We start from the raw sequence: 13,525 nt of genomic DNA on the forward strand, positions 1-13,525 counted from the left end.
AACCGCGCCTGGCACGAGCGTGGCCCAAACATAGACTGTAAGCGTTATTGGGAATCATTCTGTGCGGTATACAGTATACCTTCGAGATGCGCGGTATTAGGCGTATTGATATGTCTCTCGTCAATGATTTTTTTCAAAACTGTAGTAATAAATAGTACAATTTATATTTTTCATTTAAAACAAATTGAATATGAAGTCAGTTAATGCAATAAACACGAACATTCAACGTGAATTAAATTTGTTTTAGCAGTTTTGCATTTTAAACGTTCTTAACCTCATGGTGTTAGAGCATGTCACTGTAGTAACATTCGAAAAAACATAACATGCGATGATTTCTTTCTGTTAAAACCCACCGTTTGCAGTCAAATTAATCAACAAAAAACAGGAAATTTCTATAACATAAACTTTCAAGCATCACAATTTGCTTACAATACCACTCCAAACTTATCTAGGAATTTACTATATCGTTCCGCCGTTCTAGTACCGCTATTATGTCAGTTTTCCTTAGAATCATTAGCCCCACCTCCTTCAGAGTGTTCGTAATTATTTCTTCCGACTGTTCCTTCTGGAGCGTTTCATGCAAAAGCATAGCTGAGCCAAGTGGTAGCGTTAACAATAAGCAAGCGTCGGATATTCTGAAAGCAAAACACAAAAACACCACAATCTCAGGACTACCAATCCAAAATTTTACCACTTTACCTCTTAAACAACAAGTTAGGCTTCCGCGCGTACTGTCCAAACAGAGCAAACAAATTCCGTGTCATGTCGAACTGAAACTGCATTGCTCCACCGCTGGAAAATTTCGTGTTCATCACCATTCCACCGAGCATCCACTCATCCAGCTGCAGAGCGATTAGCCGTACGATAATCGAGAACACATTCGCCGACAGTTTGCTCTCCAGCTGGTGCAAAGTATTCACCAACAGTTGAAACATTTCGCTAGCCGATGCCGAAAGCATGAACGTTTCCTTCGTGTCCAATTGGTTCATCGTTGGCCACTGGTCCTGACGATAGGGCCGCGATTTGGCCTTTACATCGTCGACAACTCGTGCAGATAGATCCTTTACCAGTGCCCTCTGCCAATGTTCGAGTTCCTCGATGGTCTTATCAAATACAGAGCTAATCTCGTCCGCGTTAGGACCGTACAAGGCGGCATGCAAATGGAGGTAGTGTACGTTTTCGCCCCACTCTCGAAGGACTGAGGTGATGTAATTGATTGCGTTTAGAATCTTGGTGGAACTTACATTGTCCGCGCCAGGACTGTTGTGCAGTTGAACCAATCGACGGCGAAAGTTATCGATCAGTTCGAGTTGGAGGTCCAAGAATTGCAGTTGTTGGCCAGGCTGTGGTAGCGCACAATATCGTTCTTTGATGGCATCTAGGAGCCTACAACGAATGTATAGGTACTAGATAGAATCAAAAGGGAAAACTGGAATTACCTAATAAATTGATCTGCACACTTGGGTATCTTCATATCGTCTAAGTTAGCCGGATCTAGAAACCGCCAAGGATCCTCACTTTTCAGCATGGCATCCATCTTATCAGTAGTGAATTTCTCCTCGATCGCCATCCACTTGACTAGATATTTGGGTTGGATCAATACCGCAACTGCATTTGGTAGGCTGCTCGGATACCCCAAGCTTGTTTTCAGTTCCTGTTCAAACGATAACACCTCGTCGATCAAATGCGCGAATAGGGCTTCTTCCTGACAAATAGTGTCAATATCATCCACCAGCTTTTCAATAGCCAACTGGACAAGTCCTCGTATAAATTCCAACTAAAATCAAAAGCAAATTTTACAAACTGTTATCTGACATTCAATACAGACTCCCATACCCGAACATTGTGATTTGTGACACCGGCCTTAAGAGCAGCAGTTTGAAAATTTTGTCCAACGAAAACGTGATTCTCCTTGGCCCAAGAAAGAATCTGCGTGAAATACCACTCAGGTTTATCCAGCCGGTTAGTTTGCTTGTTTCCCGTAAAATGAAACTGAAACCGTAATCGAAACTGTTTCAGCAGAATTTCGACCGGAGCCGTGAACGGAGGACATATAATCGAAGGAGTTATTTTGGTACTCAGCAAATTTTGATCCCCTGGAATTTTAACCAAAAACAAATATTCTCCCAGAATTGCCAGCTTGTTGAGGTTTTCCTTCGATGGATTGAACAGTTCTAGTGACTGGTTTAGATTAGGCCACTTTATCGTTTTGAGAACGGCTTCGAACTCCTTCGAGAATTTATCCTTCAAAATATAGTGCCAGTAAAAAGCTGTGTTCCTTGCATACATCTTCAGATGCGGAGCGTCCACCCCGCTCAACCGGTCCAGTATGCTGTTGGACAAACTTCCACTCAAGGCGACATACAAACTAACCATTTTGCTGTCGTCCTTCCCACTTATGTATGAAGTTAACCCTTGACTAATATTTTGAATATCCAGCAAAATCATGAAATATTCTTTCATATTTTGCAGTTGGTTAATCTTTTTCAAATAGACATCTATTTTCGCCAGTACCTCCTGATGGAGCGCAATCTTCGCTGCCAGTTTCTCTTCAAACGCCTCTAGATTGTCCGCTGCTTCCTCCAGTTCCGTGTACTTCCACGAGCAGGATTGAAGGGCATTTTTCAACTCCGGAGCGCATTGCTCGTCGGTAAGAGTTAACCGTCGGGCAAGCCGGTCCAGATCTGCGCGAAAGTTTTGCACCAAATCATTACTTTTAGACAGAGCCCCGAAATCAGAGCCTAGCTCCTTATTGAGTCGGGCAATCACTCGATCTTCGATCGTCATTTTTCCACCAGTTGACTGCATGCACAATATCGTTAGTATTATGACCTAATTATTATCACCTAAATACGTTATAAATAGCAAAAGTTCATTTCATTTAAGCTACTAAAACTGTTTGTAAATATTTTCTGCTGGATATTTTCTCTGGTAAACACTGTAAACACATCCCACCTGAAGATGATGACATCTGATGGGATGAGACATTCGATGACAGTTGACAGAACAGCGTTACGCTTTTTGAGTTGAATTAAAAAACGATACACCCAAACTGTAAGCGGAGTACAAAAATTTTCTCATTTTGAAGTATACTATAGAATACTTCTAACGTTTCAATATAGGGGTTCCGTTTCAAAATTTTCTGCCGGAATTTTACCCGATATTTTAAACGTGAATATCTGCCGTTGTACTGAATGGAAAAATAAGATTATTACGCTATCTGATTGGAAATATGTACAACAATTTTGTATCCAATTCGGTAGTATGTAATATTACCAAAAATAGCGGAAATAATGGATTTTATGAAAGTAGTAATTATCTGATCCATGATTGGTCGGTACAATTCACTCAAAAAGCAAGCGTTGCTGGGACTGCCTCTTTTTCATCGAATGAACTACAACGCGTATAAAAAGGGAACACAAGAAAAATTCGCTAGTTTGTGTTCTGACGTTGTAAGCGTAGCAGCTGCTGTGTTTCATATCAGCTCACATTCTTTGATGGTAAGTATTAGATACCATGACTGCCGCCGGGCGCTGATAGCATTTCATTCTAATCATGAAAAGACGTGTCAGTTTCAAGCATACACGGAAGATACAATGATGACACACCACAGAAAAAGCAGAAAGCTCTTTTTTTCAGAGCTGAATAAATGGAAGGCGATGGGGTGGTTTAGTGCGGGAACCGCGCTCTCTTGTTCTTTAAATTATATGTGGCGTCAGGTGCGTGTACATATAAATTCACCACGGCGCGCGTTCCAGAGTGCACCGTGGCGAATTTCCTCTGCCAAGCCGTAGTGCGTACTGGTTGTTTCGTTGTGTAAAGGAGATGGTGTTGGCTTATTGGATGCTAATACTATGATTTTAGGTTGATGATTTGATACGAGTTACTTCGGAAAGTTTATTTACGAGTTTATAGAGCATTTTTAGACTACCAGGGGAAATTTAAAATACTTGGTCCTCGGAGCAAACGGATAAAAAGTTTTACGTATCATCATGCTATAAACACATTTTCCATAAAACAGATTAATTGTATCCACATTAAGCCTGGCTTATTTTATGTGCGGCTAAATAGGCCATTACTTATTTTGTTTGCGAATATCGCGGATACACAAGTGAAAAGATCCATTATTGAGAAAACTCCACTCTAAGATACCTGCTTGGTTAAGGTTCGAGCATATTATTATTTATGAAAACATTGGGTAAAACGCGTCTCCTAAGGAAATATGATCATAGTTTAGCTATAGAACATTAATTGGGAGAATTTAATAAATATCATTCAACCAACATTTCCCCCTGTAATCGCAATCATAACGCTTCGAAAAATGTTTAAAATTTTAATAATTCACAGCAACAACGGGACAACAAGCTCGTTGGACTAACACGTAATTTTAATTTTTGGCGAGATTTCACAAAAGTGTAGCTTTAAATCGTCTTAGGTTATGCAATTATTCGGTTTTATTTTTACCATTTTTTTTTGTTAACCATTTTTGTTAACGACTTATTGAGTCAATTTGTCAACAGGTTACTTTACGCTTGTCCGGACATGCCGTAGACTCAGGTGATTCGCATTTCTAATGCCAAAAGACCCTGACTCCTACGGTAGCAGACAAAAAGTTAAGTCGCCGGTGAGTTCTAAGCTTGCATATATGATCCTTCCACGCTTTTCTAAACTTTCTCCCTTCAACTCCTTGCTCTCCTTTGAGTACTATGGCTCTAAATATTGAAAAATATACTTCACCTTGCAGTCCCTTGCTAATTAAATGCCGTGTTCTTTTTTAGATTAGAAAGATGGGTATATATACCATATCACCCTTATTCTTGTTACCGACGAATGCGATATTCGTTCGAAAGCGATTCGAACGAATAACAAGCCCATTTATTTTTGATGTCGTAGACGGGCATACAAATCGTCTTCGAGCGAATCTCGCATTCGTCAATCATTGGCGCTTATTTTTTCAAAGAGGGAGAGACCATCGACGGCGCACGCTACCGTTGGATTTTAATGCACTTTGTCTGTCACAAATACAAGAAAAAGGTCTGAAAAACTTATATTTTCAACAAGACGGGGATCCTTGCTACACCGCAGCCGCTACAATTTAGTTCTTGTTTTTCTGCAGAGAATTTTAGTATTCGACTTTCTGTCGGGCAATATCTATAGCCCATTTCTTCTTTCCAGTATTAGTAGCAGTTAATTCCTGCTTGAAGGCAAGAGCTGTCGAGAACATTTCTTGGGTTTGCCTTGAGCAGGGTTGGACGATTATCGTGCTTGGAGATCGTAAGTTTTACCTGTGTGCGTTGTATGTTCCACCCGACCGCGCTCATGACATCGAATATGTCGAAGCACACTGCAGCTCGGTTTTTAGGATCCTCGAATATGCTAATGCAGTTGATGAAATCATGGTGGTAGGAGATTTTAACCTTCCTAGCATTTCATAGAAATCTTCCCGCAATGGACTTCTTTATCCGGATTCCGACCATTCCGTTTTCCACCCAGGTGCAGTGAGACTACTTGACAGCTATAGCTCAGCCACATTACTACAAATCAATCCTATTGCCAATGAGAATAGCCGCCACCTCGACCTTTATTTTGTCAGCGATCAGGTCTCCGCCACATCAATAGTGATGGCTCCCAGGGTTACCAAAAATAAGAATAATCTGTATTTATACAGATTTTTCAGCCAATTTCAGACCAAGAATCTGTATGTGCAGATATACAGATTTTTGCGTGTATGTACAGATATACAGATTTTTGAGAAGTGATGTTACAAAACCTATTTTAGAAATATTTTTTTAGTTTCAGTAATTCTTCCTCTGTGTCTCTCTCAGCTTAGCCGTCTATATTTGGCTGTGCTCGCCGATGAAATCGACTTAAAAATGACTTTTACTGTGAGCCGTGTTTACAAACATTGCTTCACAGTTTAATAGCAGTATTGGTAAACACGGCTCACAGTAAAAGTCATTATTTATGTCGACTTCGTCTGCGTGCACAGCCTTAATTAAAAATTAAATCAATATATTTTCACTTTTTCGAGTGGTCGCTCGTTCTGAAAGGTAAAGGTTTGTAATGCACTCAGGTTAGCACCCAGCAAAGGCCTGGCTGAAGTCTACTTCCAGAAACGTTAATTGTAATGCTCTGTGACTTTGTGAATTCTCAATTTTTTGTCCGAAAATTAAACAGCTACATTGGTCGACTTAGGCTGTGAACCATTTGGTGAAATTTTTAACAAAATCTGACACTTCAAAAGTTATTTGCAAAATAACCCTACTCTGGAGCATGGTTAAAATTGACAGAGCGATAGTTAAATTTGACAGCTCGATGGTTAAAATTTTTCCCATGATGCAGAATGAAAAGGTGGAAACATTTTCTGTACGTAATTGAGGTTGTCAATATTTTTCAATACAAAATTAAGGGATAAAGATGGAAGGGATAAAGATGGAAACGATAACGTGTTGTGTAAAGATTTGTTTGGGTTATTTCATGATGTGAATGTATACTTTTCGAGGCTATGACTGTCATACTTAATGTAATAAGAAAAAAAATTAATTTTAAAATATCGACAAATGTTCACACCTCTACCAACTTGTGGTCATCGCAGCTGTCAATTCTTAATAACTATCCATATGTCAGCTTTTGAAATGGTTCGCTCTCTCAAGGACTCAACTGATTCGATACAGATAACGACACAGATTTTTCAAAGAGTAAATACAGATGAAAAGATTTTTTAGGACAAAAATACAGATTTAATTTTGGCAACCCTGATGGCTCCCTCTCCTCTAGTAAAACTAGTAGCGCATCATCCTCCATTGATCGCCAAGATTGATAGCACTGTGGTGCACTGTGACTTCGATATTTCACCGCTCTCCGTCTTCTACGATTTTCGTAAAGCTAACCACCAAAGTATCGCAGACCTTCTTTCCACCATCGATTGGGAAAACATTCTAGACCCCGAAGATGTCGAAACCGCAGTTCAAACTTTTTCCAACGTTCTGGGATACGTTATTGACAGGCACGTTCCGAAGAAAGTTCACCATCGACAAGCCGGACCTCCATGGCTAACGAGTACGCTACGACGGCTCAAATCCATCAAAAGGGCTGCCCTGTGGAGATTTACCAAATATCGCACAATACCACTCAGAAACTATTACGTTAGTCTCAACCATGCGTACAAACGAGCCAGTCAACACTCTTTCTTTCGATATCAGCTAAATATTCAGCGCGATCTTAAGTCACATCCTAAACGTTTCTGGAAATACGTGAAAGAGCAACGCAAGGAATCTGGACTACCGCCGTCTATGACTATCAATGGTAACACAGCTACTACATCTCGAGACATATGTGTACTTTTTTTCGGAAAAAATCACGAATGTATTCACAGATGAGGCACTAACCATTGAGCAAATCGAACTCGCTGCTAGCGAAGCTCCACTTGTAGGTCAAGCTTTGGGTGCTATCGATGTCGACGCAACGATGATTACCAGAGCTTCCTCTCGGCTTAAGTCATCTTTCAATCCGGGACCCGACGGGTTCCCCTCTGTTATCCTGAAAAGGCATATTGAAGCTTTAAATACTCCGCTTCTTCATATCTTTCGAGCGTGTATTGCTAGAGGAGTTTTTCCATCTTGCTGGAAATACGCGAACATGTTCCTAGTTCACAAGAAGGGTTATAAGCGAGACGTCAATGATTACCGCGGAATAACTTCATTGAGTGCTGTTTCTAAGCTGGTGATTATGGAACCTGTTCAGGCTCATTGTAAGCAGTACCTAAGTGACGATCAACACGGCTTCACGTCCAGATGGTCAACAGCGTCTAACCTGCTGTGTTTAACATCCTGCATAACAGAGAGTATGGAACATCGTGCTCAAACCGACGTTGTTTACACCGATTTATCTGTAGCCTTCGATAATATAAATCACGATATCGCAATTGCAAAAATGGAGAGATTTGGAATAAATGGTAGTGTTTTGCAGCTGTTTCGATCCTACCTCCCAGACCGAGAGATAGCGGTCGTCATAGAAGACTGTCAGGCCCCCACCTTCATTTCTACGTCAGGAATACCTCAATATTTCAATGATGTGCATCTAGTTCTGAAGACTCCACGATTGTCCTTCGCAGATGACCTCAAGATATTTCGACTAATTCGTTCAATCGAAGATTGCAGATTACTCCAACAGCAGCTTGATGTCTTTGCTGATTGGTGTAACACGAACCGCTTGTGCGTGAGCCCGAAGAAATGTTCGGTTATATCGTTTTCGCGGAAAAGGGATTCGATTCATTTTAACTACCGTCTACTAGAAACAGACATTGAACGCGTCAGTCACGTTAAAGATCTGGGAGTGATTCTGGATTCTCAACTAACGTTTAAGCAACACGTCTCTTATGCAGTTGGTAAAGCATCTCGAGCCCTGGGATGCATCTTCAGAATAGCCACAAATTTTACAGATATCTATTGTCTCAAATCACTCTACTGTTCTTTATCGCGATCAATACTAGAAGTTTAGAGTCCAAACTACAATAACGGCGTTGAGAGAATAGAGTCCGTTCAGCGTCGCTTTTTACGTTTCGCACTTCGTAGATTGCCGTGGAGAGATCCTTCCCGACTACCACGCTATGAAAACCGGTGTCAGCTAATTCAACTAGAGCCCCTACATGTTCGAAGGAATACTGCAAGAGCTTTGTTCATCGCTGACACTCTGCAAGGTCGTATAGATGCCCCAGCTATTTTGGAACAAATCAACATACACGTCGTACCTCGAGCACTAACGCAACAACATTATGTTCAGATTACCATTCCGATGCACTAACTATAATATGTGTGGCGCCATCACTGGTCTGCAGCGAATTTTTAACCAGGCAGCTTCAGCATTCGATTTCAACGTTTCTCGACAAACTCTGCGTACACGTTGTTCCAGACTGTTTAATCAATTAGCTAACAACACTTGACATTTTTATTCTTTGTTTTTAATTATTGTATGACTATTGTTCTTGTGTACTTGATTGTTAAAAATAAGATTAGCATTAAGTCCAACATCATTGGGGCTTTGATATGCCTGTTGATGTATTAAACAAATAAACAAAGAAGAAAAATTAGTTTGTGCCTCCCCGTGCTCTACGTAACCACACTATGTTATAGATCCCCATTCACCGCACTGTGCATGGTGAAAATAACCCAATCGACAGATATTGCCACAAATTTAACGAGATTTGTTATATGTTCGATTTTAACGTGGCCTAGAGTAGATATATAACATTTAAGTTAAAATACGTCTGTACGGTAATTACCGAAGATTTAAATAAATAAAATCACGGAATATCGCTCTCCTTGCCAAAATCACTTGAACGTAAGAGAAGACTAATTTGATCCAGTCTTAACTAGAGTTTGTATATTGTGATTCCCAGTAGCTTTGACCATTTTCCAAACGACGCCGTTTTTCTCTGATGGAACTTTTCCATATTTCCGATTCGTTTCTAATAACCTGTCATACAACATCCGGATTGTATCGTTATCTTTTTAGAAGTGGGTGGTTATATCAACAATGGTATCCTAGATGCTTTCAGCTTTTTTCTCAAATCTGTATTGAAATATTACGTATAATAAAGTTTTATATGTAGATTTACTTTTGACAAAATCATTTATTTTGAAATGCCTTTCGCAAATGCATTCACCTCCATAACTAATTATATTTAGCAGGTTTTGCCAAGTAATTTATAGCCAGTTGTGTAACATTTCAGCACAATACAGCGCTGGTTGGATCTCAAATTGTGGTTTCAGTTGAAAATCGAAATAGTGAACTTGCACCTTTCGATTTTTCTCCTATTTTCAGCGTGCGGAACTAAAGCGCAACTGGTGTAGACGATGCGCAAGTTGATTCTCTAACATGTACACAAGATGCGCATTAGTTGCCCACTCTGCAAATAGGGAAAAAACGAAAAGAGCAAGTTCAATTTTTTCGATTTTCAACTGCAATATTTTATTGAAAGAGAGGCAACTAGAAGCTTTTGTGTTTTTTTGCAAATCCGATTTTCTCTTTGCAAAATAATGTATTAAGAAGGACAGGAATTGTATGTATTACAAACTAGATTATACACCATTTTTTGACACATTATTTGCTAAAAATGACTTATTTATAACCAGTTTAAACCAAGAGTATCCCGAATAGAAATGTACTGTAACAAAACCATGACTTTCACTGTGACAGTACAGTAATTTTACAACAATTAACAGTAAGTTTTAGTGTTATGCTACAATAGAAAAACAATAAACTTTAACGTTTTTACAGTAAATTTCAATGTAAAATAGACTTTTACAGTGAAAAAGGGGAGTGGTTATGTATCTTAACATTTAAAAAATCAATTTTTCTCCATACATTTTTTTCTCGAAAACAGTAAAATTTAATGTGAATGCACTGTATCAGTTTTTTGCTGAACAGTGAAATTTTATTGTAAATCTACTGTGAGAACTTGGCATCGAACAATGTTGAAACAGTAATAACTATAATATTTATTGTTTTATGATTGTTTGTAGGATAAATGCTATTGTAAAATTCTATCCGGGATGACATGACGTCATATTGGCGTAGTCAACATAAAAACTGTTTGTAACAAAATTAACGAAATTTGTCTAATTGCAAACGAGGAGCACTTTAGTTTGCATCAAATTAGAGAAAGTGTGCCTTGTTTTCTATTGTTTACTGCTACTGCTGTTTGTTGATGACATTTCAAGCGATTTTGACGTTGTCAAACTTAGGGTGACCATACGTCCTAGTTTCCCAGGACATGTCCTGGTTTTGCATTGACTGTCCTGGGAAGTCGAGGAAAATGCTTGATTTGTCCTGGTTTTTCTCCTGTAAGCCTAATATATTTCTATTTATTCAGTCTTCGACCGCAACCATAACTGCAACGTATACTCATTCCCAATCGGAATGCGACAAACAAAACTTAATATAGTCGAATCTCCCAATTGTACCTTCCGATGATTATTTTTTAAACTCTCAAGAGTGCCTCGTCAATATCGATGAAACAATTGGATTGAATGACGATTTAGGCACTTCTTCTTGGCTTAAATCGTCATTCAATCCGGGACCCGAAGAATTCCCTTTTGTACCTCTAAAAAGACACATCGGCATTTTCGTGCTTCTGCTTCTACTTGAGTTCTCCTGCTAGTGGCTTTTTTTCGCCTTACTGGAAATCCATTCCATAAAAAGAAAAATAGCACCCAATCAGTCGCTCTGCTTGTCAACAGTGCAGTGAATCAAACGAAAGTTTCTACTTAAAGTCTGCTGTCTATATGTAACGTACCAGTACTATAAACAAGCAAAGAATTCGAATAATAAATTTCGTCCCAAGCCAGTGTGAACAATAAAGCACCGTTACTCAACTCAACAGCAAATTTGCAAATGCAGTATAGACTGACGGAAGTCGTCGTTATTCAAGCTAACCACACTCGTTACTGATAACGTTTAAAACTTTGGCTATAACGGAAAGCTACGCTATGGAAGACAACATACAATACGTCATTGAGCATGAAAATGTTAGGACCAAGATACCCGTTTATATTGACAAAGATAAGATTGATATGCGTCTGCACGATCTACACCTGGGTACTATTAATAAATTTATTACAACCATCATGTCGGAACACGTAACGGTGGAATCCTTTAAGTTAGAAACCTGGAGAAAATTCAGGTATTTCCAACGGTTTTTGTTTCGTGAGAATGCGAGTGACCTATTCCTTCATATCTGAACTTTCAATTCAAAGCAAAACGCGTGACCAAATCTCAAATCACGCTGTGCACGTATGAAGGACAGATCCCTGTGTGCCCTACGTTGTTACACACAAACCTCTAACGAAGCAATATCAACTGCAAGCCTACCCATCACACAGCCCTTCATCAACATCAAGTAAACCACAAACCACCAGAGTTGCAGCTCAGGCACCAACGAATACTGGAACAACAGAACGTACGCACAGCGTGAACAATCATTGTGATATGCCTACTACTTCCCAAACAACTGCCAACACCACCGATAATAAAGTAAATAACAAAGAACACGAATACGCGATCGTGACCCGTAGACCCCACAAGCAACTGAAACCAGATAATCGTGAAAGCCCATACAACATTAACAGCGAGAATAGCATGAAAACGATAAACCTAGAGAAAGCGGACTAAGTGATCCACAAGCAACAAGAGGCAATAAAATAAATAAATTTTCAACAAGAAATAAGATCTTTACACAAAGTAACAAATCGCGTATACAAGATCCGATGAATATACAATACAATTCGATTGATATTCGAATAAAATGCGTGTGAAATATCCAATGGACGATTAACATGCCTTCACGCCAGGACGCTGAACAGCGACTAACCGCTGAGTCGCATCCTACCCCAGTCAAAAAAATTCATCGCGACGGGCATGAATTGAATTTTGTTTTCTTTCAAGTTCACGCAGGGATGTCAATTTTTTCAAGCTCAGGCTCAAACTGGTATTATTTACACCAAGCTATCCGCCAGTTTTCATATAACAATCGATTAAACGGAGAAATTTTTGGTAACAGCGGTAGGTTTTGCAGCTCTCAAATCGAAAGATAATGGTTGTCAATGGAGATTGCCAGGCATAGCGCAGGGAAGCTACTTGGGATCACTGATGTTTCTGATTTACGTCCATGTCGTGTTTTTAGTACTGAAAACTCCTCGCCGGTACTGCACAGACTATCTCAGCATTAAACGTTTGCTTATGGTGGTCTAGCAAGAACTGCGACTGTGGAATTCCGATGAAAGACTTTCTGGCAGAGCTCTTCCTCCCAGACTCCCATAATTTTTTTATTGTCCAAGCTCTGCCTGCCAGACCCCAGAAATTTTCAACTGCCGAAAACGTACGGAAAAGGCAATGTCGATTAAGAGGTATCGGAGGGAAGCAGTACCCTTTTGACTGTCCTGGTTTTTTACTCGTCTGATATGGTCACCCTATCAAACTGACCTCCATTAATCGGTGGAAAAACGATGTTGCTTATTGTCAAACTCTGTATGTAGAGATAGGAACGCCAGTTGCCTGTTTTAAATTAATTCAGGATGGAATTCAGATAGCCAAACTTCGAATTCTGTTTCTGGATTAATCCTTAATGGAGCTTGGACCCTGGGTTCATTGGATATTTTCAAAAAAATAATCAAGCGTTACGCTTTCCAATGACAATGCGTAACGCATCCTCAACAGAAAGTGACGTGACAACCAAAACAAATCGACCAGAGATGCCAGATTTGCAGACATGTCTGCAAATTCGCAGACTTTTAATTTCAGCTGCTGATTTTTTCGATGGCGCAGATATTTGCAGATTTTTTAATTTGGTTGCAGATATTTACAGTTTTTTTTAGTTTAGTTGCAGATATTTACAGATTTTTGGAAATAAAGGCTTTTGGATACACTAGTTTCAAATTACAGTTTTATCCACTTTAAGTATTTTCGGTACTTCCCAGACTTGAAAAATTATTATTTGCAGACATTTGAAAAAAAGTATCTGGCATCT

At 39.4% G+C, this 13,525-nt stretch overlaps 1 protein-coding gene across 1 annotated transcript; it reads right to left on the minus strand.

Annotated features, from left to right (window-relative positions):
* Positions 1-257: 257 nt before the first annotated feature.
* Positions 258-2,963, minus strand: LOC131691542 (RINT1-like protein). The gene is made up of 4 exons (XM_058978046.1): positions 1,837-2,963; positions 1,440-1,777; positions 700-1,386; positions 258-635 (listed from the first exon to the last, which is right to left on the minus strand). The coding sequence occupies exons 1-4, from the start codon at positions 2,806-2,808 to the stop codon at positions 449-451; spliced, it is 2,184 nt and encodes a 727-aa protein (XP_058834029.1). The 5' UTR covers positions 2,809-2,963; the 3' UTR covers positions 258-448.
* Positions 2,964-13,525: the final 10,562 nt, after the last annotated feature.

The sequence above is a fragment of the Topomyia yanbarensis genome, chromosome 3 (genome assembly GCF_030247195.1).
Source record: "Topomyia yanbarensis strain Yona2022 chromosome 3, ASM3024719v1, whole genome shotgun sequence".
NCBI lineage: Eukaryota > Metazoa > Arthropoda > Insecta > Diptera > Culicidae > Topomyia > Topomyia yanbarensis.